Here is a 23,050-nt window from a genome sequence, read left to right as displayed (position 1 = left end):
CATTTGGGGAAAAAAAAAAAAAAAAAAAAAAATTGAAACAGCATTTCAGCATGCACAACTCTGAACACACACACACGAGACTTGCCTTGATCTCCTCCGGCCTGATCATATGAACAGATCGCTGCAAAACAGAGTACAGCTTGACAAGCTGACAGCGAATCTGTTCACTAGGCATCCCCTGCAAATGTGGCCCTTCCACCACTTCCTCCTGCTGGGAGACACTAAGCTCGGAACCGAAGTGCAGGCATCGACGCTTGTGGTCAATGCGGACTTGCAAGTCATTCCTCCGCACGGCATCCACTACCATGTTCTCCAAGTAAAAGGCACTGGCGAAAGGGGCCAGCTCAAGCAGGCGCTTGATTTCTATGGTTTGGTACACCTGTGATACCTGCAGCCAGAGACTCACATTGGAACAACAAGAAGCAAAACCACCGTGCAATATTACACTGCTGGTGCACGCACCTCTTTCAGCAGACGCATAACAGTGATGTCCTGGAGTGCAGTCACGTACATGCGCAATTCAGAGCACTCCTCCCACTTGTTGATGAAGTCAAAGCACTGCATGACACGCCCACACAGCTTGAGGGGCTGGAAGTCCACTTCAAGCCAGCGGTACAGGTCTTGTAGTTGAGGGGGTGCAAGGCCTACCACACCGAGGCGTACCTATTAACACAACACACCGTGAGCCACACACTTTTTTTGTATTGAAATGGAGGCAATGCTGTGCATATGCAGAAATGCACAGCTGAAGCCTACAGAATGTGCAAAAAGAGTCCGAATCTGAATGGCCAACACACAATGAAAGAGGTGGTGTGTTACACTTGCCAACTTCCACAGTTAGTGCAGCAGTGCATTCATTACCTACAGTACTTTAGCTCTGTGCAGTGATTTCCCTCATTTCTTCTTTTCACAGGAAGGAGAAGGCACAACCTGATCACCTGTCGTGGCCTCCAATATCAAGCGTGCCAGGACTACACTGCAGGAGGATGGCGGCGGTGGTATGGAACAAATGCAGTGGGGTGTTTCCTCGAGAGATCACACAAAGCTTGCCCAGTCGACAGTTTGAATTTGGACAAAAAGAAAATGATATAATGCAGCAAGTGCATCCAGAAAAACATATCCGAGCTCATTTTTTCCGACCAAAAAAAAAAAATCGCAAAGCCGACTAGGTTTACCAGATTTTTGCGAAACTGAACTTTCAACCCTATGAAATGAATACTTCATATAGTGGGCCAGGCATTTTTCTGTTCGTGCTCCGTATACGCACAAAGAAGATGGGATAGCGGTTCTCTCGAAGAATGTTTGCCTTGTCAAAAAAAAAAAAAAAAATCGCACATTTTGAAAATTGTTCACAATATATAGTGTTTTATATCTCGGCAAATGTGAAGCCTACAAACCTACAATAAATTTTCTTCACTCCAGATGTCACACTTGATAGTGAGCGAGACACGTGTGCTGCCATACTTTGAAAATTTACAAAAATAATTCCATATCTGTTTTTCTTCTAACCTTCATAAATAAATCTCCAGAACCAGCTTTAGCACGTGCTTTTAAAACATGTTGCACTATTTCTGTGTTTCTCGACTTGTGACCATGTTAGCAGGACTGCTGGTACAACTATACAGGCATGCTAATAGTGCCGCACCCGAATGTGAAAGGCTGAGCGGTCAGTGAATGTAGAACTTTTCTCTTAGCCCCAGTAAAAATTAATACATAAATAAGCACTTATGATTTGAAGCTCAAGTAGGTTTTATTAAAAATGATTTGATAAGGTCTCCGACAATGCTGCTACCTTAAGTGTAATTAAGTTGCATCTTTCTAAAATCTGTTCAGTAGTAAAACTGCGGATCGCTACAGCCCTTCTGAACAGACGGGATATGTTTGAAGTTGGTAAATTTGACCAGTTTAATAGACAGTTACTACTGCATCTGCAATTGTGACGCAGACCGAATGCAGAGACGTCCATAAAGCAGTGAGCGTTTGAACTGTAGTGATACCTCCCAGACGCGCGGTGAAGAGCTCAGACCGGTAGTGTGCGTTGGACATCACGCTGCTTTCTGGTGGTGTCCAAAGATATTACGGTAGAGGTTGCAAAGGCTTTTGACAAACTTTCCCTTTCGACTGAAGCACACTACTGGCCTGAGAACCTTACAACGGACGAAAGGTATCGCTGCTCTACGAATGCTTACTTTACAGACATTAGAGTTCAGTCTGCGCCACAAGTGCACATGCAGTATATCTGTTCATTAAACCACTTCAAATATGTGCCCTGTCTGATGTTTTGCAGTTTACATGTTTTGGAAAAATATGACTTCAAGAAGAAAATTAACAAGGCTGAAGTGTCGTCGGAGAACAGAAACTTTGCCCTGGTGAGTTTTTTTTCCCGCCTGTTGTTGCAATACTAATAAATCACACTCTAAATTCAGACCTGTGTGAGGTGACAAATTCTTGCAAAGCCTCAATCATTCAAAGAAAATCTTCCTAAGATTGAAGTTAAAGTTCTGGAGCCTTATTTGTGAAAGTTATAAAAAAATCACAGGTGGCCTTTTTTTGCAAATGACTTTCAATGTATGGTAACACACGTGTCTCACATGCAATCAAGCATGATTTCTAATATGAAAATTTTCCAGCGAACTGAATATTGGTATGAATACATCTAACAGAACAGGCAACTATGCCTGAAAATTCAAACTTGTAGGCTCCACATTTGTGGATTTCAAGGAGCTTCGAGGTGATGCCAAAAGCCACTGGGTCATCATCATCAGCATCATATTTTCCCTCTGCCACGAGCTTCCGCACTCCACCTCAACATCAGTATTGCCAGCTGCGGCTGCCCAGGCTTTGTTTTGAGACTGTCAAAGGCACGCGAGTTGTGGTAGCGTGGTCGCACGCCGTAGCTACGGCTCTCGTGTGCTGTCTGCTTTGTCATGAACTGCTGTAGAGCGTTGCCATTCTAGCGTGACGGGCAAGCATATTAGTAGCGACACAGCAGGCTTTAAATTGAAAGTAGTGGAGTTTGCTTTCGAACATGCAAAGCGTGCGGCAGGCAGAAAATTTGGCGTGGACGAGAAGTGCGTCCGAAGATGGGGCAACCAGTGGGATGTGTCGAACACCAGCTACAAAAGGAGTGCTTTTTGAGGCAAGCCGTGCAAGTTTCTCGAGCTAGAAGAAGAGCTGCTCTGCTATGCAAATGGAAGTGCAGAAGAACGGCTACGCATTGACAACGGACTGGGTACGAAGATTTGTAAAGAGGAAGGGCGTAAGCTACAAAGCATTGGATTTTACAGAGGTTGAAAGTATTAGAGAAATCCGGAAAAGTGGCTAATGCACTAAGTGGGCTTTGAGTTCTTTTTTTTGATAATATATTCTCAGATATGCTCTGGGTGCACGTGCAGCGTATATCCTTTTTCCTCCAATTTAATGTTGACTGGACAAGAGTGTTCCATCTCTCTCAGTGGGATCTCGTTAATTTAAACTTAAATTGAACCTTTGGTCTTGTTAACACCATGTACAGGTAGAAGCTTGTTTGTTTATCGGGGTTTTACATCCCAAAGCGACTCAGGCTATGAGGGACGCCGTAGTGAAGGTCTCCGCAAATTTGGACCACCTTGGGTTCTTTAACGTGCACTGACATTGCACAGTACACGGGCCTCCAGAATTTTGCCTCCATCGAAATTCGGCCGCCACGGCTGGGACAGAACATATCTGAGGTAGAAGCAATATGAGAGGGAACACGGGAGCGTGGGCGCCGTATTTGCAGACCACTGTCGCCGAGAAGCGGTGAGAATTGGTGGTAAAGGCGGATGCCCAGTAAGCATGTCAAGCTGCTTTTTCTGTGCAAACAAACTTTTAGTCCTTCAAGTTCTAATCACCTGGAGTAGACGCCAATAAACTGCAGTGAGGCATGACAGCATACAGAGACAAACCTTCTTGAATAGGATATAAACCAAGCAATGTATACAGTCAATAAAGTCACAATTGTACATTAAGACCAGATACATTCCTCCAGATGTTTGCTTCTTTCCTGTGCAGGCTCAGCACTCGATGCAAGTTTTCTTGAAAAGCTGTACATCTGGCTCTGGATTAATTTGACCATCAGGGGTTCTTTAACATGTACCACGATCAACGAAGTTCACATGAAAAAATGCGCTGTGCCTGCAATACAGGTAGTGGTGATGCCACAAGAGTGAAGCACATCTTAGTGGGATTTCAACTGACATGGCATTTGCGTCACATCTGACGGCACTTGCATTATTACCAAGGAATGTTGCCCCGGTACAGATACGAAGAAAATGCTCCGAGTGAGGACACTGCTTTTTGCACCTGTGGAGGAGGGCCAGCGGGGTCCTTGCACCACAATGTGCACCTCCATCAAAATGTGGCCACCACAGCCTTTCTGCCAGACGTGCATGCAGAAACATCACCCACAAATAACTGCCCAATTCAATTTGTTGGCCGACTGCTATAAGCAGTAACGGTGAGACAAATCCAAAAATGAAGTGGGTGGGATTCAGAGGGACGGACTCGGGGAACCAGTGTTCTAAAATAAATCTTTCACACAGGCGCCCACAAAATCTTTGTGAACATGAAACTGCACTCTAACACACTGCAGCGACCAAGTGAAAGGTGTACTGCCCTGCAATGTCAAGATCGTGAGGAAATATACCTTCTTTGTGGGCACCAGCCAAAGCGACCCTGTGCAGTTCATGCGCTCACACCGTGCAGACAGCAGTTTCATTTTGTGTGTGCCATGCAGTGCCAAACTTGTTAAAAGCACAGCGTGCCACATCTGGACACGCATGCGCTTCTAGTTGCTCCTTTTCAACAGACAGCAGCCCTTCTGCACATACACACCACAGAGCTGAGCCATGCCACTAACCAGATACAGTGGTAGGCAAAAATTAAATTGGTGGTAAATTAAATTACCACCAATTCCAAATGTAGCCAGATTCCGATGGGGAAAGATATGGATACAAAAGGTGTGTCAGCTAACTAATGGCAAGGTTAGAATTGTGCAGGGTTATGAGTAGTCCTCAATCCAGATCAACTATTCACTCTTTCCTGCTGTATCTATCAGTGTTGGCACAGAGGCAGGGCTGGTCACATGACTAGCACCATAACGTCACATGGGCGAGTGCTCCACATGTCTGCGCCTGTCATGTGACCCTACACAATGACGGCAACGCAAACTGAGCCATCCAGCACAAAGCCTTCTCAGCTGCCCAAGTAATCCCCTCGCTGTGATGTCACAGTGAGTATACCTCAAAAATAAGAAAAGGAACAATTGCAAAATTATACAACAGCTGTGCAAATGCCTTAATGAGGAGCATTATCTATCAGCAATTTAAATGCCCCAAATCTGCTAATGAACAAATACTAATAAGGAAACTTTTCTGCTGTCAATTTTAGCAGAAAATTTTTCCTGCAAAGTCGCAGAACACTTAGAGAAATGCCCATTTCAATTGTTTTCTTCAACAGAACTTTAGCATGGTTTTTTTATGCCTCCAATATCTAATATCGCTCTATTATGCTATTATGCCTAGGCTGATGTATTCACTGCAGCGCAAAAATAAACCTTATTAGAGCAGTTTAATCTGAGTAGGTTAGGCTTGAAGCAATCACCTTCAAATCACGTTAGACTGTACTTTGTAGCTCTGCTTTACATCGGCAGGACTGCTTCTCACACTGCAAAAACAGCATCTGTCGCACATGCACACAATGCAAGCACAGCGGCTGCTTTGTAGTGCTGCCCAAACTTGAGCTTGGGTTTCTTATTTCCATACTTTCAGTGCACGCGAACTACGTGCTATTTGCATGGTGAAGCCTGCTCATGCGTGACACGAATAAGCTCCAGTGCTACTGCATTACAAACTGGAAGAAGCCGCAAAGACCACTATGAAACAGTTTTGTTTTCAACCGTCCGGATAGCGTGCATACATTAAATTAAAAGCGTTTGGCAGAACTATGGAAAAATTTTACTTTCACGCAAGCAGTTTTTGGCAGTGAAGGGCGCTGATATTTTGCCATTCAGATAAGTATACTTTTCCACTCCCTTGAAGTCCAAATAAATGAGTTTTACTGCAGATGTAAAAGACATTTAGTGATGCCTCATCAAAATAAGCGCAGTTTCATCTCGTGAAGCTCAGCTCAAAACAGCCGTTTAAAAGAGCCTTTTGTAGTAAGTATTCTCAGCAGGATACGTGACCCACAAATGGTGCCAGAGCAAAATTTAAGTATCACAACCTACCAGCTCCTTGACAAGACTAGCCCTTGTCGGTGGGTTGTTGAGGCCCAGCAGAGTGGCGAGCAAGCGCTGATTTTTCTCGCCAACATTCTCCTCCGTCTCGACAAGCCGGTCAATCTCGGGCCGATTGGGTGGCATAGGCACAGCCAGCGTGGCCAGCACAACACGGGAGGCCATACGCTGGATCTCCTCTTGTGTGATGTTCTTCTTCAGGTCCTTTGCCAAGTGGAAGTAACGAAACAGCGCAGATGCATGGAACAAGTGGTTGCCTGCTTTCCAGAAAACCAGCGCCAACTTCTGGTAGTAATTGGCCATCAGCTGTGGCTTGGGAGACTTTTTGGACAGTGTCATCAAGCCATGAATGTCCTCTGTTGCCTTGTATGCCTCCTGCAATGAGGTGCACACATGGGCTAAAGCACAACATACCACAGGCCTATAAAGGGCCAGGTGAAAAAACAAATAGACCGACTGCTCTTTACTCCTGGTCCCACTCATGTTAATGGGGGTCTTATATTATTGAAGTCTTGTGCCTCTGCGGCTGGTCTACGGCAGCGGCGTGAACGAGTGCGCTCTCCTCTAGCTCGGCTGCCGCTCTGCCACAATCCCCACTCACAGTGGCAGGTGCTGCAGCAATTGCGCCATCTCAAATGCTTCTCCGCGTTTATAACGAGGTTTTCTGTAAACATTTTCTAGGCAATTTCACCTGCATTATTTCTTATTTTCGTTTCCGTTCTGCGTTGTCCTTTGAAGTCTTGTCATGAAAACTGCATATAAAAACCTGGACAAAAAAAAATCCCGTACTTTTTCAATTCGTTATGCTCAGGTTTAACAGTCTCCTTTATTTAGTGGATAATCTTATGTAAGGTTAATTTTAACACAGGGGCAATGGGAGAACAGATAAATGCAAAAAATATGATTGTTTTAAGTGATACATCATTACAATGGGTTATACTGTACATGCCCACCTGCACAAAAATGGGTAAACTCAGTCCCAATCATAGAAACTAGCAACATAGAGAGGCTTTTGAAACCTTTCATGGCACCATTACAAGAGAACAGATGACAAGCTCACCTGCCAAAGCTCCATTTGGATAGCACTGTCCAGCTGAACAAGGCGAGTCTCCAAGTGCATGGCCTGACTTTCGGGGTTATTGAGGTTCACTGATGTCTGCTGGCTTTGATGCCTGTGGATCTGGCCAAGGTGGGCACGAAGCTGGATATGAACAAAACAAACCACGCAAATTAATTTCCATGCTTCAAAAATACCTGATTGCAACTAAATGCCACAATGACAAAAATGAGGCATAAAATGCATAATAGCTTCCTGTCTGCAATTCACAACACACATGCATATTTTGTTAAGTGCGCAAAATTTCATTGGGCTGCACTTATAGTCCTCTTAGTTCAAAGTCAAAAGCCACGCCAAAACGTGCCCCACGGCTGCCTGGTAATGTGTTGCCAGACCTCCATGACTAGCCTTTTCGCAATAGTGGATCACTACGAACAGCCAAAACTGAAGAATTACAGAAAAACTTTGTTAATTCAGACTGCTGCCAGTTCCCGAACAATCGTCCAAATATTTTACCTCAAGGCTCAGCTGCATACACGAAGCTGCGGCCCATACACGAATAAAAAAAAACAAGAGGCATACGTTTTTCTCAACTATCCGGTCCAAAATAGAGGGTGCAGCCCATAAAGGGACGTGACCCTTCCAGATGAGACATTTGAAATTGGCATTCTATGATACACCTGCACGCCCAATTTCAGCAAGGTCTGTTGACAAATAAAAATGAAGCTTTTAAGACCCCCATCCCTTCCCTTTCCTATTTTTCGACTTAGAGTGATGAAATTTGGCAGACTGGCTTAAAACAGCATCAAACAATCAGATATGAAGTTTCACAATGACAGCTTCAGTAGGTTCCCTTTTACCATTGTTTATATGTTGTCCCCATGTTGCTTGCTTGTGGAAAGCCTAGCATGACAAAAAAACAGGCTACAGGTCTGCAAATGCGTTTAATATTTACAGAAAAGTGTAGTGTAAATCAAGACTCTCTTAATTTTTTTTTTAATTTCCCTGCTCTTTTTATTTAAAGGACACAGTATGCACCTTCTTTTATGTCTAGAATGTATCATGCTCTAATTACCATGTAATAAAAACATATGAGCCTAAACAGTAAATCTGAGACTGTCTTGATGCAGACCACACTTCAGTGATCACAACAAAACAAACGAGGTAAAAATGCATGCACCCATTGCTGTGCTACGCTTTCCACGGGCAAAGTGTTATGCTCAAAACAAACTTTCAAGAAAACAAGCCTGAAAGTTCTAAGCTGGCACACACTGTCTATGTGTAGATGCCAACAAATATATTTATTTGGGGTGCTTAAAGTTCATTTTTAGGTGAAATATTTCAGTACAACATAGAAACAGTGTTGGAGATGCCAAAAATTGTACTTATCAAAAACTGACTTCTTTTGAGATTTTTGTGATCTGATCCCCACATCCCAACTAACAAAGAAATGGTTCATGATACTGAACGGTTTGAGCCTAAGGCGACGCACGACCCTATGCAGGGGTGGAAGTGCTGCTCCTAAACGGCAATTTACGCCCATTGCAAGTGTACAGAGCCAAATTTAACCGAGTGTTATTGTCGGCTGGGCAACACTGGGCGCTCGCTACGAAATGGACGCAGCCGCATTGGCATCGACAGTTGGGTTCACTCTTGGACATGGAGGAAGCTCTTGGAGGAAGGAAAAACTCTGGAGATAAACGGCACTGAAACTAAAACGGCGTCCTCGCGATAGGCCCGGCTGACTAGCAGCAGACCGAACCGACAACGATTCGGTTGTTCAGGATTCCGGACACCTTGTCCTGGAAAGCGACCGCAAGCGTGAGTGGGATGGGTAAACGGCAGGTGAATATAATTTTATTTACCGGAGCTAATTTAACAAACGAAGTACGGACTTATACGTGGATCTGCCAGGGAATGGACACCGGTCCTGACATAGTATATTCGAGATTCTGCTGCACTCTTGACGGTTTTGAGGAACTGTCGCCATTGTTTTTTTTTTCTGAACTGAAATTCATTACAGCTAATTTACTGCAACTATTGTTTGTAGCAGCTGCTACATGTCTATTTTTTTTATGAACTCTAGCAATTATCTTTAGAATAATTGCAGTCCTTTTAAAGAATTCTGGCCTGTAGGACTGATGATCAATATTTATGTAGTTTTTGGACGAGTTGCAAACAAAATTTCTCTCAGTCGCACTTAAATGTCGCCAGTCTGCTCCAAAATAGCCTACAAATTGCTCCACACCTGTTCCAAAATGGGCCTTTTGCTGCTCCCGTGCCTGGCTCCAAAAAGCTGAAGCCTGCTTCCACCCCTGCCTATGCCAAAGGTTACCCGAAGCATACAAAGAGAAACTGCATGCGTTTCTACACTACGCGGGTGGCCTACAGGCAAAACATTTTTGCCTGCTTGGTCAAATCGACAACGTCGACCACTCTGGTCTGGTCTGACATGCTCAGTACGAGGACCGGCTCTGGGAAAGGGGAGCGCCATGTTCTCCAGCTGACCACAGGCAACACGCACAACCGTTTCATGGTCACATGCTGTACTGCAGGTGGCACAATTAAGCTACCACCCTTTCATCTGTTCGAGAGAAAAACAATGCCGACTAAGGATAAGTTTCCGCCCAAATTTACCATGAGAGTTAACGAAAAGATTTTTTCACGAATATGTCTGTTTCGTTTCATGTGGTGCAGTCGTCCGGGTACACTGCTTAAGGCCCTAATATCACAGGACTGTGCTGCAAGCTTATCTTCGACATACGTTGCGGGCGACCCCCACCCAACCACTGGATGCTCTTTTCGTGAAGAGAAATGAGCGAAATCGTAGCATGCCCATCCTGGCCTCCTTCCGCGGCCACATCACCGAACACATGAAAAAAGCGGCAGCGGAAGTGGCCTGATCATTCCGGAGGGATTTAAAACTGTTCTTCAGCCACTGGATGTGGCTCTGAACAAGTCATTCAAATACTGCATTGGTGCCTTCTACAATGAATGGATCCAAGACACTGACAGAGTGGCTGAAGTACGCATCTTTGGGTATAAAGGCTCAAAGGGCCAAACAATGCCTGGTATGGACTACCAAACCGACATGGTCTGTGCAGCGTTTTCCATGCACGGCATCTTGGCACCGCTTCCAACAGCCAACAGCAGCAGCAGTGGCTCACAAGATAACGATGACCGCAACTGCGTCCTCCTCACCAGCAGTGATGAGTCGATGTCTCGTGGACAAATAAATGTTTCCATAAGTGACTAAATCTTCAGAAAAACTTATTGGTGAGCCAGGGCCACAGGGTGAGGCAGTGTCGATTTATATTCACAGTCTTTTTTTTCCCTTGGTGGGATCGCGAGTTGGGGAGTAGACTTCAAATTGGCAATATACAGTAGTCATTTAGACATTAGGTACTTACATGATCACACAGCTTGCGAAACTCGGTCTTGCGGTTGTACTTGAGGCAAAACTTGAATGCCTGGCGTGCGATGTCATGGTAGAGGCATTCCACACGTGAATTGTTCCGCAAAAGCTCCAAGCATTGTCGGTAGGATTCCCACAGAAATTTGACCCATGGTGTGAGGACCACACGATCTGTGCGGTCCTGGGTGTCTTCACTGCTGACTGCACTCAGAAGCAAACTGGAAATACAATTGCTGAAGTAAGCAGTGATGCAGAGGGCAAAACCAATTACAACACACAACAGCATCATACAGACTCCAGTAAAAGCAGCCCTTCCAGTGCTTCAATACTACAGACGACATTTAGAGGAGTGAATTGCATGGTGAACTCAAAAGACAACTTAATTTCAGCCTTGAATAATGCATACACAGCACCCTTTGTGTTCGTTCATTCACACTGTGCAGATTCCCAAAAAATGAGTTAAATCTAATTTCTGCCTGAAAAAAATGCCTTCTACATTTGAAACTATAGTTCCTGATAAGAAGCATAGAGCTCCACGAGTAAAAAAAAAAAAAAAGTACAAACTTGTGTGTTGAAATGTGCTTTACTCTGCTCGCTCACACTGGCGATCAGTTCCAGACGAGCAGTAGAGAGCAGCAGAGCAAACTTCAGGTAACCTCTGGAGCACGTGTCGCAGCAGAATCCGAAACTACAGGAACATTTAGTTTCAGTCGGCCGCAATTATGAAAAGGCACGACGGAGTGCCGTTTCATCACCTTTGAGCTCGTGATGCACAACTATCGATAGTACAATCGATAGTATAAGATCACGCAACCTAAAGCACGTAATCGCTAGAGCATAAACTTCGCAACGTTTTATGCATGCAAGGGTAATAATAGGGTTCTCTGTTCTCGCATCACCGAGCACTGCAGACGTACCTAACCTCCGTACAGTCGCTGGATACAAAAATAATCGGAGTACCGCGAAGGTCCTAGTTCTGCTGGTTACAGTGTCCAGCGCCGGCCATAAGGCTTCCAAGCGGTCAGAGATGCAACCTTGGGCGCGCCTGCTTCAGAGCCGAAAGAGGATAGAATTATTACTTAAACTGTTATCTTTACCAACTTTCGTGCTGTTTGGAATTGGCTTTGCGTACAAAACAGAAGCTTGTGCGGAACGCTCAACGTCAAGACGCAGATGATGTATAGTAGACTCCCATTAAGATGAACACTGTTAAGACAAATTCTCGGACAAGATGAACAATCAAGACCATTTCAGTACCGTATAATGCGGAATATAGGTCGACCCCCTTACCTTGAAGCAAAAAAGTCAACATAAAAATTACGAGGCACAAAACTTCGTTTTATTCACTGGTGCCACCAGACTCGTAGCCTCCTCATTCGTCCGAAGACGACTGCTTCGCGCTGGCTGCGTCCCACAGCATGTCGTCCTCGGTACAGTCCAACGAGTTGCTAATGCAACATTTCTTGAATGCCCGCACCACCATATCGTCGGGCAGCGAGCGCCAAGCCTGAGCCACCCAGGTGGCCACAGTGGCGACAGGTGGCCTTCGCAGCCGGCCGGTGGGAGTCTTTGGGTTGCCGCCCGCCATCCACTGAATGTAGAGTTCACGCACATGGTCTTTCAAGGGCTTATTCAACACGACATCCAGTGGCTGAAGTGTTCAAGTCATGCCCCCTGGAATGACAACGAGCTCCGTCCTCCCGTCGCGGAGCGCCTGCTTCACATCGGCTGTCAAGTGCCCGCGAAAGGCATCCAACACGAGCATGCTCGGACACCGCACGAGTGCGCCGGGTCGTCGATTCCAGACGGTGTTAATCCAGTTGACCATGAGGGCCTTGTCCATATAGCCCTTTTCGTCCACGCGAACGATAACGTCCCGTCGGAAAGCTTCTTTCAGCAGAGTCTTCTGGTTGAAGATTATATATGGGGGCAGCTTTCTGACATCTGCAGTGCACGCGAGCATTACCGTGAAATGCGAATGCTCGTTCCCTGTCGAAAGAAGCTTCACTTCCTTCACGTTCGCACACTGTGGTGGACGACGGCATGTCGAACCACACTGGCGTTTCATTGGCGTTGCCGATCTGACCCAGCAAGTAGCCATGCTGCTGCCGGAGATGGATAACATACCGCTGGAATTCGACCAGCTTGTCCTCGTATGCATCTGGAAGCTTCTGGCAGATTTATGTGGGCCGGCAAAGTGCAAATCCTTTGTGTCGCATGAAGCGACGAACCCAGTAAATGGAGCCCTTGAATTGCTCCTGGGACAGTCCGGATTCATGGGCGAGCTCGAGTGCTTTGATGCGGATAAGCTCTGCTGTCAATGGCAAGGATCTGGCACGATGCTCACGGACGCAGCTCAGACGCCCGCGAAAGGACGTCTTCCGCGCGTTGCAGGCAGACAGCTCGGTTTTCTGCGCTCGCCAGTACCGGACGCTCTTCTCCGAGACGCCAAAGTGTCGCTGGGCAGACATGTTCCCATACTCTTCAGCGAATTCGGTTACTTTTTTTTTAAACGCCGCAGTGAACTGACGTCGAGTACCGGTACTCATTTTGCGGGCTGTCGCGAAATTAATACGTTACAACGCCAAGAACGATTACCGCCATCAACATTTAGCCGCGTCGGTTGACAAAGAGGAAGGAAAGAATCGTCAACATGGAAGTGATAACGATGCGGATGCCAAAATGTCCGCGGCTCACACATGTTCCCAGATGACTATTCAGTTTGTGCCAAAGGCCGGTATATAAGTCGAGGGGTGACCTTTATGGTAATATTTTTCGGAAAAAACCTCGACCTATATTCCGCACTATACGGTAGTTCCCCATAAGAATCGATGTAAAAAGATCTGCAACCAATTGTTTTGCACCTGGCTCAGTTAAAACGAACTTCCGCTGCAACCACGAACCCCAGCGACTTAGCACAACGGTACTCGCGGGCGTCTGCACGGTACTTTTGAGCTAACGAAAAATATATAAGCTCTTCTACGCTGGCAAATGCACCCCTGAAAAGATAGCTTATGTGAGACTGCACCATTGTGCAGAAAAGCCGTCTTGCAGGGGTGCGATTTGCCAATGCGGAAATCGCAGGGCACTTCCACTCGTGCCCAGATCTTGGGAATCGTACATGCGCCATGTACCACATGTTGCCGCTAGTGGACTAAAAGGGCACAGAGAGACCTGCTATTCCATTAAAGGGCTTCAACAGTTTGGAGACTAATTTTAAATAACACAGCATCACAATATGCGTTATCACAATAGAATGCCAGATATCGGCACTGCTTGGGCACTGCCTGTGGCAGACTGAAAGGTACATGAGGCACCTGCTCAGAGTTACTGTAGAAATGCTTTTAACGGCCACACCCATCTATGGGTCCCACCGTTTTCCCTAAGGAAATATATATATATATATATATATATATATATATATATATATATATATATATATATATATATATATATATATATATATATATTCTAAATGGAACAGCACACAAATAAATTAAAAATCCCCTCTGTCCCTTGGTTTCTGTGGCTGTTCGCTTCTCATTCCCCTTCCACTGCCTATATATATATATATATATATATATATGGGCCATGCCCAAGCATTAACGACCCACTCGGGAATAGCATTCGAAATGAGAGAATTCGTAATGAATGCAAGCAGGAACTTCCAGGTGCCGCCCACACATGGCGCCAGATTCTTATTATCTTTTGGGCAATTATTTTGTTTTCATCCTGCCCTTTGGAGTCTTCATGTGAACACTGTATGTAACGAATCCCGGACTGTTTTCAATTTCATTATATCCAAGTTTAACTGTAGTAGCTAAGTTGCGACAGTGAACTAAATTTAGCAAACCATCTTAATACTATCAACAATCAATTTACCGATAGTTTTGCATCGCAGCTTTTACCTCCATTTGCCTCCGAAGGTTAGGGGTGTGGCAATATGTAGTAACTTGCAGTACACCAGATAATTGTCCTTGACAGGCAGCGCACAGTATAAAATGAGCATTTTATAAAGCGGAAGCACCTTTCAGGAGTCTGGACGTTGTCAAGGTCATCAATGTCAACCACTGCTTGCTGGGATTCTTCACGTGCTGCCTCAGTTTTTTCTTCAGCCAAGTCCAGGTAGCCACGTACCACATCTTCCAGAGACTTTATATTAACCTATTTAAAAAAAAAATGATTCTATGACTAAGCAATTGTACTGTCACTGCAGTATACAACAAAATAACTGCATCATGCCACCTCTTTCAAAAGTGCTCTCACCACTGTGTTTATTGCTGGGCGATAAAGAGCACTATCTGCACCCCTTGGCATTTCAGAGGGGTGGGGGATAAAGACAAGCTTTGTCACCATCGAAAGGTATGGACCACTAGGGACATGAGCTTTGCAAGGCCCAAAAGCAATCTCAGTGGCTTGACAACTTTTGGAAAAGACTGCAGAAAGTCCACTCCATTCCAACCGTCTCAGACACACTGACAACCATCTCAGATTAGCCATCACTATTAAACTTACCATATCTTATAACTTACCATCTTATAAATTTAACCATCTCATAAACTTGTGCCTTTTTGCTGTTTTACAGATGGCACATCGGGAAAATATTTTTCCCAACAAATATTTTTGGGGACACCTGACGGCCTCCCAAACTTTGCAGACCTGCGTAAAAGTGGAGGTCACAGTGATATCACAAAACACCCTTTTCTGAAAAATTACAAATTGTCTGTGCAACTTGCATGAAGTTTAATGCTCTTCATAAATAAGAAATTGAGTGGTACTGCTTCCTATTTATGTTGGCTGCAACGCTTCATTTCATTTTTTTTTTAAGTTAACAAGAGGGCTTAAGTAAATTGCAGCTTAAGGACAAAAGACAGCAAATGAACACTTCGGTAGTCAAAGTAAAACCGTCACATGGTCCACGTAGTACATCAACTTCAGAAGATTCATGTTTTAATGAGGTAATTTTCGAAGTGATTCCTAACCCTATACAAGGCACGTACACACACCGACCGTATGAAATGTGCATGCTCATAGCAGTCTGGTGATCCTGGAGCTTGTTTTACTAAAAAATCAATTTTATCTGTAAGACTGGTGCCCACCGCAGAACTTGCACCACTGTGGGTCTTCAATGCAAGCACCGAATTAATACACCTCCCTTACCAAAGTGGTAAGTATATGCTTTGTACTGTATTTATTCGAATCTAGGCCGATAGTTAAAAAAAAAAACCGAGATGTAGAACTCTTATGTCAGCTTAGATTCGAGGATTTCGTTTCGTATTCGTAAAATACGAACAAATGTAGCACGCAGGTGGCGCCCCCACAAAACGCCAACGAAAGACAGCACTGTAGCCGTTGCTATCCGTAGCCGATACTGATCAAAGCACACATGAGCATTGGCTGCCATTTTGGCCTTGTTCTGTTCTCGTGCGGTGGCGTGAGCACATTCGCAGCAGTGAAGTTTTCGTACGTGGTTTTTATCACCAACACCATGGCACCAAACAAGCGGTGCCATTATAGTGCCGCCTTCAAGCGGAAAGTTATACTTGCTGCAGAGCAGTCGTCAAATCTTCAAGCCGGGCGGGACTTCGGCGTGGATGAGAAGAATGTTCTCCGTTGGAGGGGGCAGCGTAACGAAACTTTTGCTTGCGCGGCAACGAGAAAGGCTTTCACGGGCCTCAAGAAAGGCTGTCATCCAGAAGTGGAGGTAGCACTGGCCGAGTTTGTGAAGACGCAGAGGTCTGCGGCACTTCCAGTGACCACGGAAGTGCTGCAAGCCAAAGCAAGAGAGCTGGCGAGAGAGCGAGGCGTCCCCCCCGGGAACAGTTCAAAGCCAGCCGGGCTGGTTGCAGAAGTTCATGAAGCGCTTTGGCTTCAGCCTCTGACGTCGCACGTCCATTTGTCAAAAGCTGCCAGGCGACTTTGAAAAGAAGCTGATCTCATTTCAGCGGTTCGTAATAAGGAAGAGGATGGAGCACAGCTACGCCGTAGAACAAATGGGAAATGCTGACCAGACGCCGGTATGGTTAGACATGCCAGTGGCGTGCACCGTGAACGAAAAAGGTGCAAAGGAAGTGAAAGTGCGCTCGGCCGGATACAAGAAGCAGTGCATGACAGTAATGCTGGGCTGCACGGCGGATGGCCACAAGCTGCCGGCGTATATAATTTTTAAACGGAAGACTTCCAGCTCGGGAAGTTTTTCCAAGAAATGTGATCGTCCGCGCCAACGAAAATGGTTGGATGGCGAGCGATATGGTTGAGGAGTGGATCAGAATGGTTTGGCAGCGGCGTCCAGGGGCCCTCTTGGCCAAACGTTCCCTCCTCGTCCTGGACTCTTACCGTGGACACCTGACTGACGGCGTAAAAGCTGCGCTTTCCAAAGCCGGTACCGACGTCGCCATCATACCCGGCGGCATGACAGGCCAGCTGCAGCCTCTTGATGTGTGCCTTAATAAGCCTTTTAAGGATCGGCTGCGCAAGTACTACGTGGACTGGCATAGTGAAGAGCGGCGCGAGCTTACACCAACAGGCCGAATGAAGTGCACCTCGCTGGTAGTTGTAGCCACTTGGATAGCTGCAGCCTGGGATGACATCCCAGAAAGTTTGGTTGCGCGCTCATTCCACAAGTGCTGCATCTCTAATGCACTTGATGGCAGTGAAGATAGTGCACTGTTCGAGGAGGCCAGCGATAAAGAAGTCAGCGATGATTACGAATGAGCGGGTTCCTGGCAATAAATGTTGTTTGCGTGCTGTACCTCTTGTTTGCAGTTGTTTTTTCGGTCGGCCTACAATCGAGGTAAGTTTTTTTTTTTCTGTGGCCTTCAACTTTCGGGTCTCGGCTTAGAATCGTGGGCGGCCTAGATTCGAGTAAATACGGTACATCAGTGAGTCATACCACTCCAGTAGGTTTTGTAGCAAGGATTCAAAGCCGAAGAAAAATCATTCATACCCTTCAGTATAAAGATGCCTTTTGACTAAAGCACAACAAACTACATACCGTACCGCACCCTGTTTTCCCAAAGGAAACATTAAAAAATCTTGGTAAAGGCTACTGGCCGCCGCGGCCAGGATCAAACCCACGTCTTTCGGGCCAGCAGCTGAGCGCCGTAACCACTAAGCCACCGCGGTGGGGCCCGTGGAAAGGCTGTGCCCAAACTTTCCACGACTCGCGAAATGCATGGGCCGTGGCCTCCGCAATCGGCTCTGGCTGCAAGCAACGGCGAGCTTCATCGCAGAAGCCACACACGCGCAAAGGAGCTTCCAGGTGCCGCCCACAGATGGCGTATGAGACCGGGTCTCATTATCGTTAACTGTTTCTTCCGCCGCGAGCACCCGCTATCCAAATCAGCACCCGTACCACCTGCTCCAGCTTTTTTGTGGCTGTCAAAGGCCCGGGAGTTGTATTAGCGTGTTAGTTCAACGCAGTTGTGGCTTTCGTGTGCTGCCGCCGAGTGTTGCAATTTTAGCACGATGGGCAAGCACCTTAATCGCTACAAGGCTGGGAGTTTTCTCTCGGCCACGGCAAGCGTGCGGCGGGCAGGGAATTCGCCGGGGCCGAGAAGAGTGTCCCGACGAAGAACACAAGCTGCAAAAAGCACGCCTCCCGAAGCAAGCCGTGCAAGTTTCCCGTACTGGAAGAAGAGCTGCTCTGCTACGAGATTTAAGTGCGGGATAATGGCTACGTGTTGACAGCGGACATGCTGCGCGACTTGTTGTGGGATGAGCGTGCACCACAGCACAGCGCCAGCTAGGAGTCGAAGCCTCCGCAAGTCACGAATGAATGTAGAATAAATGGTGTTAATTCCTTCATTGATGTGTTTATAGTAAAAGAAAAAAAAAAATGTTTTTCGCACGTAGCGTGTATAGGCCGCACCCTGAAAATTGGTCCTCGAATCTGAAAAAAAAAAAAAAAAGTGCAGCCCTTGCACGCATTTATACGGTATTTTTTTTAAAAAGCCACAATTATAGAACTCAAGAATTTGAAGCTGTCATAAAGAAGGAAAATAATTTTGGCTGCACACGCCAGTGGCCTGACTAGTGCTCCCTCTCCCTATCCACTGCTGTCAACAGATGCAAGCAGCCGTTGTACCCCCACCTTGATCAAAACCAGTGGGTTGTTCTCAAGGCCTTCTTCAGGTGCATATACAGTATAAATGTGCGTAAGGGGCCACACTTTTTTTTCCAGATTCGGGGGCCAATTTTCGGGGTGCGGCCCATACACGCGATGTAAGTAACAAAAATATAGTAAACACACACCAATCAGGGAATGAGCGGCATTTATTCTACGTTCAACCACCACTCGGAGTATTTCAACTATGAGCTAGTGCTGTGCTCTGGTGCACGCTCATCCCAAAAGAAGCTGTGCAACATGTCCGCTGTCAAACGTAGCCATTGTTCCGCACTTCCACCACATAGCAGCACTTCTTCCATTTCGGGAAACTCTCACTGCTTGCCTCGGAAAGCGCACTTTTTGCAGCTTGTGTTTCTCAATGCGCCCTTTTGGTTGCACGATCATCGGACGCACTTCTCGGCCACGTCGAATTCCCTGCCCACCACACGCTTGCCGTGTTCGAGAGCTAACTCCCAGCCGTGTAGCTGTTAAAGTGCTTGCCCATTGTACTAAAACTGCATTACTTGGTGGCAGCACGCGAAAGCCACAACCACCACTACTACGGTGAACACGCCACAAAAGGCTGGAGCTGGCGATACTGATGTAGATAGCGGGAAGTCGCGGCGGAGAAAAAAATTGACGACTGCAGCCTCAGGCGCCATCCCTGGACGGCTTTTAGAAGCTCTAGTGCGCGTGTGTGGCCTCCGCGATCGAGTGCACCGTTGTTCGCAGCCAGAGCCGATCGCGGAGGCCACGGTGTGTGTATTTAGATGGCTATTCCCGCCTGGGTCATGGAAAGTTCGGGTGTGGCGCAGCCCTTACACACATTTATACGGTACCTCAATGAATTGACCACTTGTACACCTGCATACATTCCAGCTTAACTAGTTTGTTTATAGGGCCCGACATTTGTATGTACTATAGAATGACTACACATGCTTCACGTACTAGTCAGGCTTTCAACGTGCATGCATAAGAAAGGTGATCAAGATAAAAAGAGAGAGAGAGGGCAGGGATGACGCACCATTGCTGCACATAAGCCACCTGATCCTAGCTGTGGCAATGTGGGACATGGCTGTCTTTTTTTTTAAAGGCATGTTAGGTAATGCATGCATGACATGGCATCTGTGATACATCACACAAGCAGACACAGGACAGACCAAAGACCTAAAGCCTAGCATGTCAAAAGCCGTAGGTGGCAGCCAAAACACAGCAACAGGAGCCCTTGAAGAACTGCACAAAGCACAGAGACAGTTTAGAAGTAGAACAACTTGTGAGTGGCATGCAAGACACTTCAATGACAGCAGCACAAAGCCTGGAAAAAGGCACATGCAGAACAAGATGCTGCGAAAGAAACGTGAATGCAAAGCAAAGCCCAAACTATGGGAGGCAAGCATTGGAACATTGCTATGCAAGCCACTGAAGTGGCATGGCACTTGCACAGTAAATGGCACTCAAGTGCCATTTACGAGGAGAACAAATCTTGTAAAAGCTCCAGTCAGCCACAGTGAATCGTAGCCACGGTGCAGGACGCCTGCTCCCAGCATTCCCTTATCGCCGTAAGCTGCAGACATCCAAGATCTTTGTGCAGCCATCTCAGCATGCATTATCACCTTCATGCAGGCTGTAGAAAAAGCAGGCCCCATTAGAGGAAACTGAGGTCAACTCAGTGCAACTGTCAGCACATTGTCATTGTTTAGAAGTGAATGGCGGTGCAGCCTAATAATCCGTGTACCGAAATCTGCCACTGCAGCTTGCCTGTGAAAATGGCTGGTGGTGGCAATACCTGATTTCTTGGTCCTTTTGGACAGTACGGTAACCTATCAATAAAGGCCAATTCAATCTGACCTCAGTGTTTCTTAGTGATAGTTCGCGGAGCCCATGCAGAATTGAATTCTTATGCTTTCACTTCGAGAGTGGTGCCTTACCAGAATACCAATGCCGTAGTAGTATATACAACGCGGTAACTTCAAATCCTAGTACAGTGAAAGCTCGTTAATTCGAACTACACTGCTTGGTACGGCGAAGCTCCAAAGAGACCTGTGTATAAAAAAAGCCCGTTAATTCGAAAGAGAGTCCTTTCCGCTATGAATAATTCTAACTACGCGCCGCCGCACCGCCCAGGGGCGGCTTGGCGCACAGCACGTGCCCCCCCCCCCCTCAAAAAGCATCTCTGCATACCTAGAGGCTGGGCAAGTCCTAAACGGGGACAGAAGATGGAACCAGATAAAACCGTGGATGAGTGGTTAAAGCCTAAATGGCGCCACGGCCGGCGGCACCGGAGGGTAAGGGTTGGCGGCGGCTGCCTAGCCTCTTTCGGTGCAACCTCCGGAACTCGCAACTAAATACTCGTTAATTCGAGCCCTGTTAATTCGGAAATACGGATAAATACTGTCAGCGCGGTCCCAACCGAAGCCCACGAAGGCTATGACTTTGGGCGGGCGCTACAAATTATGCGCGAAAAACTTTTTTTTTTCTTTGCAAGTGTCGTCCATCCTTCCACCCATCAGTCGCCAACGGAAGCATGCGATCAGCCGCGGTCATGGGTCATGACGCTGGCTTTTAGCATCGTTCGCTGCAAAAGGCGTTTGCTGCTGCTATGGGCGCGTTCCAATGATTGTGTGGCAGTAGATGGCGTCCGCCCCAATCGCCCATGGCACGATAAGGCGAACGTATACTGAAAACGAGGCTTGCACAACCAGATACGCGTTGGCACTCTGCCAAGTTCGCTTCCCCCCTTGCTAAAAGCTGATGTCAAAAGTAAACACACCGTGATGTTATCGCTGGGCAGCATCTTGGCGCGCCGCCAAGAAATGCGTTGTGGACCATGACGGCGCGAAACGGAGGGACGCATTTTTTTTTTTTTTCAAATTCTTTGGCAAAAATCGGGGGGGGGGGGGGGGGGGTTCATTATGCGAGTGGGTTCGTTGCGCGAGTAAATACGGTACATATACCATAATGCAAATGGTTCTTGCCGGTTTTTTCGCGGCCATTCAATAATTCGAACATCGGATAATTCGAACTTTTTTCCTGGTCCCGTGAAGTTCGAATTAACGAGCTTTTACTGTAATAATGAAAGCCAGCGCTTTTTCTAAGAGGTGCAAACAGCCTCCAATGTCATTCACATTTGGGCACACTACAGGCAATTTCTTCAGTGTTTTTTCAGGGCATACACATTATTGAGGTCACTCAATAGAATAACTCATGCATGCCTGTCTCTATGGACAGATTTTATATCTGCCTCCCAACCCACACCATTTCTTTTCTAACAAAAATGATAACGCTTTTTCTTCTTTACTGACAGCCATCTTAAGTATTAATGCCTGGCAAATGGTGAAGTCATTTCCCTGGCATGCACTGAAGTTCCAACAGGGGCCCAAATGCAGCTGCCACATGTGCACTATGCATCTGCAGTATGCTGTCAGATTAGTCCTCCGCCCATTTATCTTTGGGGATGTGTGGCATTTTTTTTTTATTACGTCAGCTCCACTGCACTGCTGCAAAGGCAAAACTGCATATACTGCGAACAGTGGACTTGACTAGGAGGGTGGAAAATTGTGCCAATTACCTCTATTAAAGCATATGAAGTGCACAAATTAATAGACCATGCTCCCCGTATTTGGGAGGCAGCCCCCGCTGCCCATCGATATTGCTGGTTTCTGGAAAGGCATTCAGCTGCAGTAACAAGTTCAATACAGTGGCACAGTAGTCCCACCAACCCTGCATACTAGCCACTCAAACTGGTGCCAAAAACGTAGTTGCCGACTCATTCTTTAGATCTGCAGACAAGACTGCCAGAGAAATTGTTCACCAGGTAAGCAACGAGACTTTAAAGGATACAAACTCTTGACATCTGCTGTAAGGAGAGCCCTGACAATGCACTGCAATCAAATGCACCAAGGTGCAAAAACCACTGAAAGGTGATGCGCACAGTGTGTCCTGCACAAAGGGAATATTTGCTGGCAACTTTCAGATTGATACACCTTGCCAATTCTTGCAAGTGTATGCTGCATAAAAGCATATCAAGTGCCTGCCATTTGCATCTGAACAATGTGTGTGTGGACCATGTAAAGTCTGAGCGCCAACGTGGTGCAGGCCTATTTCACTTATTTTCATTACATAGGGTGACAAACTTGCCTGGCCAGCATGATGACCGCCCACACATACAAACCTAACACTGATTGAAGGATTCTCGGAAAAATTGGATTTTTTCAC

At 46.3% G+C, this 23,050-nt stretch overlaps 2 protein-coding genes across 3 annotated transcripts in view; one reads left to right on the top strand and one right to left on the bottom strand.

Moving 5' to 3' along the window:
* Brd8 (Bromodomain containing 8) overlaps window positions 1-3,989 on the top strand; it is a 127,639-nt gene extending 123,650 nt beyond the window's left edge. For both annotated transcript variants that reach the window (XM_089578432.1, XM_089578427.1), the window contains exon 17: window positions 914-3,989. In XM_089578432.1, the coding sequence (XP_089434558.1) occupies window positions 914-934 (21 nt within the window). In that variant the 3' untranslated portion in view covers window positions 935-3,989. The remainder of the gene's footprint in view (window positions 1-913) is intronic.
* The window catches only part of eIF3a (eukaryotic translation initiation factor 3 subunit a), a 33,038-nt gene that overhangs the window by 6,739 nt on the left and 3,249 nt on the right, over window positions 1-23,050 (bottom strand). The window contains exons 3-8 of the mRNA XM_089578421.1: window positions 14,756-14,892; window positions 10,724-10,946; window positions 7,317-7,457; window positions 6,248-6,631; window positions 463-663; window positions 86-388 (exon numbers count right to left, since the gene is read on the bottom strand). Of these exons, the coding sequence (XP_089434547.1) occupies window positions 86-388; window positions 463-663; window positions 6,248-6,631; window positions 7,317-7,457; window positions 10,724-10,946; window positions 14,756-14,892 (1,389 nt within the window). The remainder of the gene's footprint in view (window positions 1-85; window positions 389-462; window positions 664-6,247; window positions 6,632-7,316; window positions 7,458-10,723; window positions 10,947-14,755; window positions 14,893-23,050) is intronic.

The sequence above is a fragment of the Amblyomma mixtum genome, chromosome 3 (assembly GCF_055824585.1).
Source record: "Amblyomma mixtum isolate Tamu chromosome 3, ASM5582458v1, whole genome shotgun sequence".
NCBI lineage: Eukaryota > Metazoa > Arthropoda > Arachnida > Ixodida > Ixodidae > Amblyomma > Amblyomma mixtum.
Note: the sequence above shows the minus strand (reverse complement) of the source record. Positions and strands in the feature narration are given on the sequence as shown.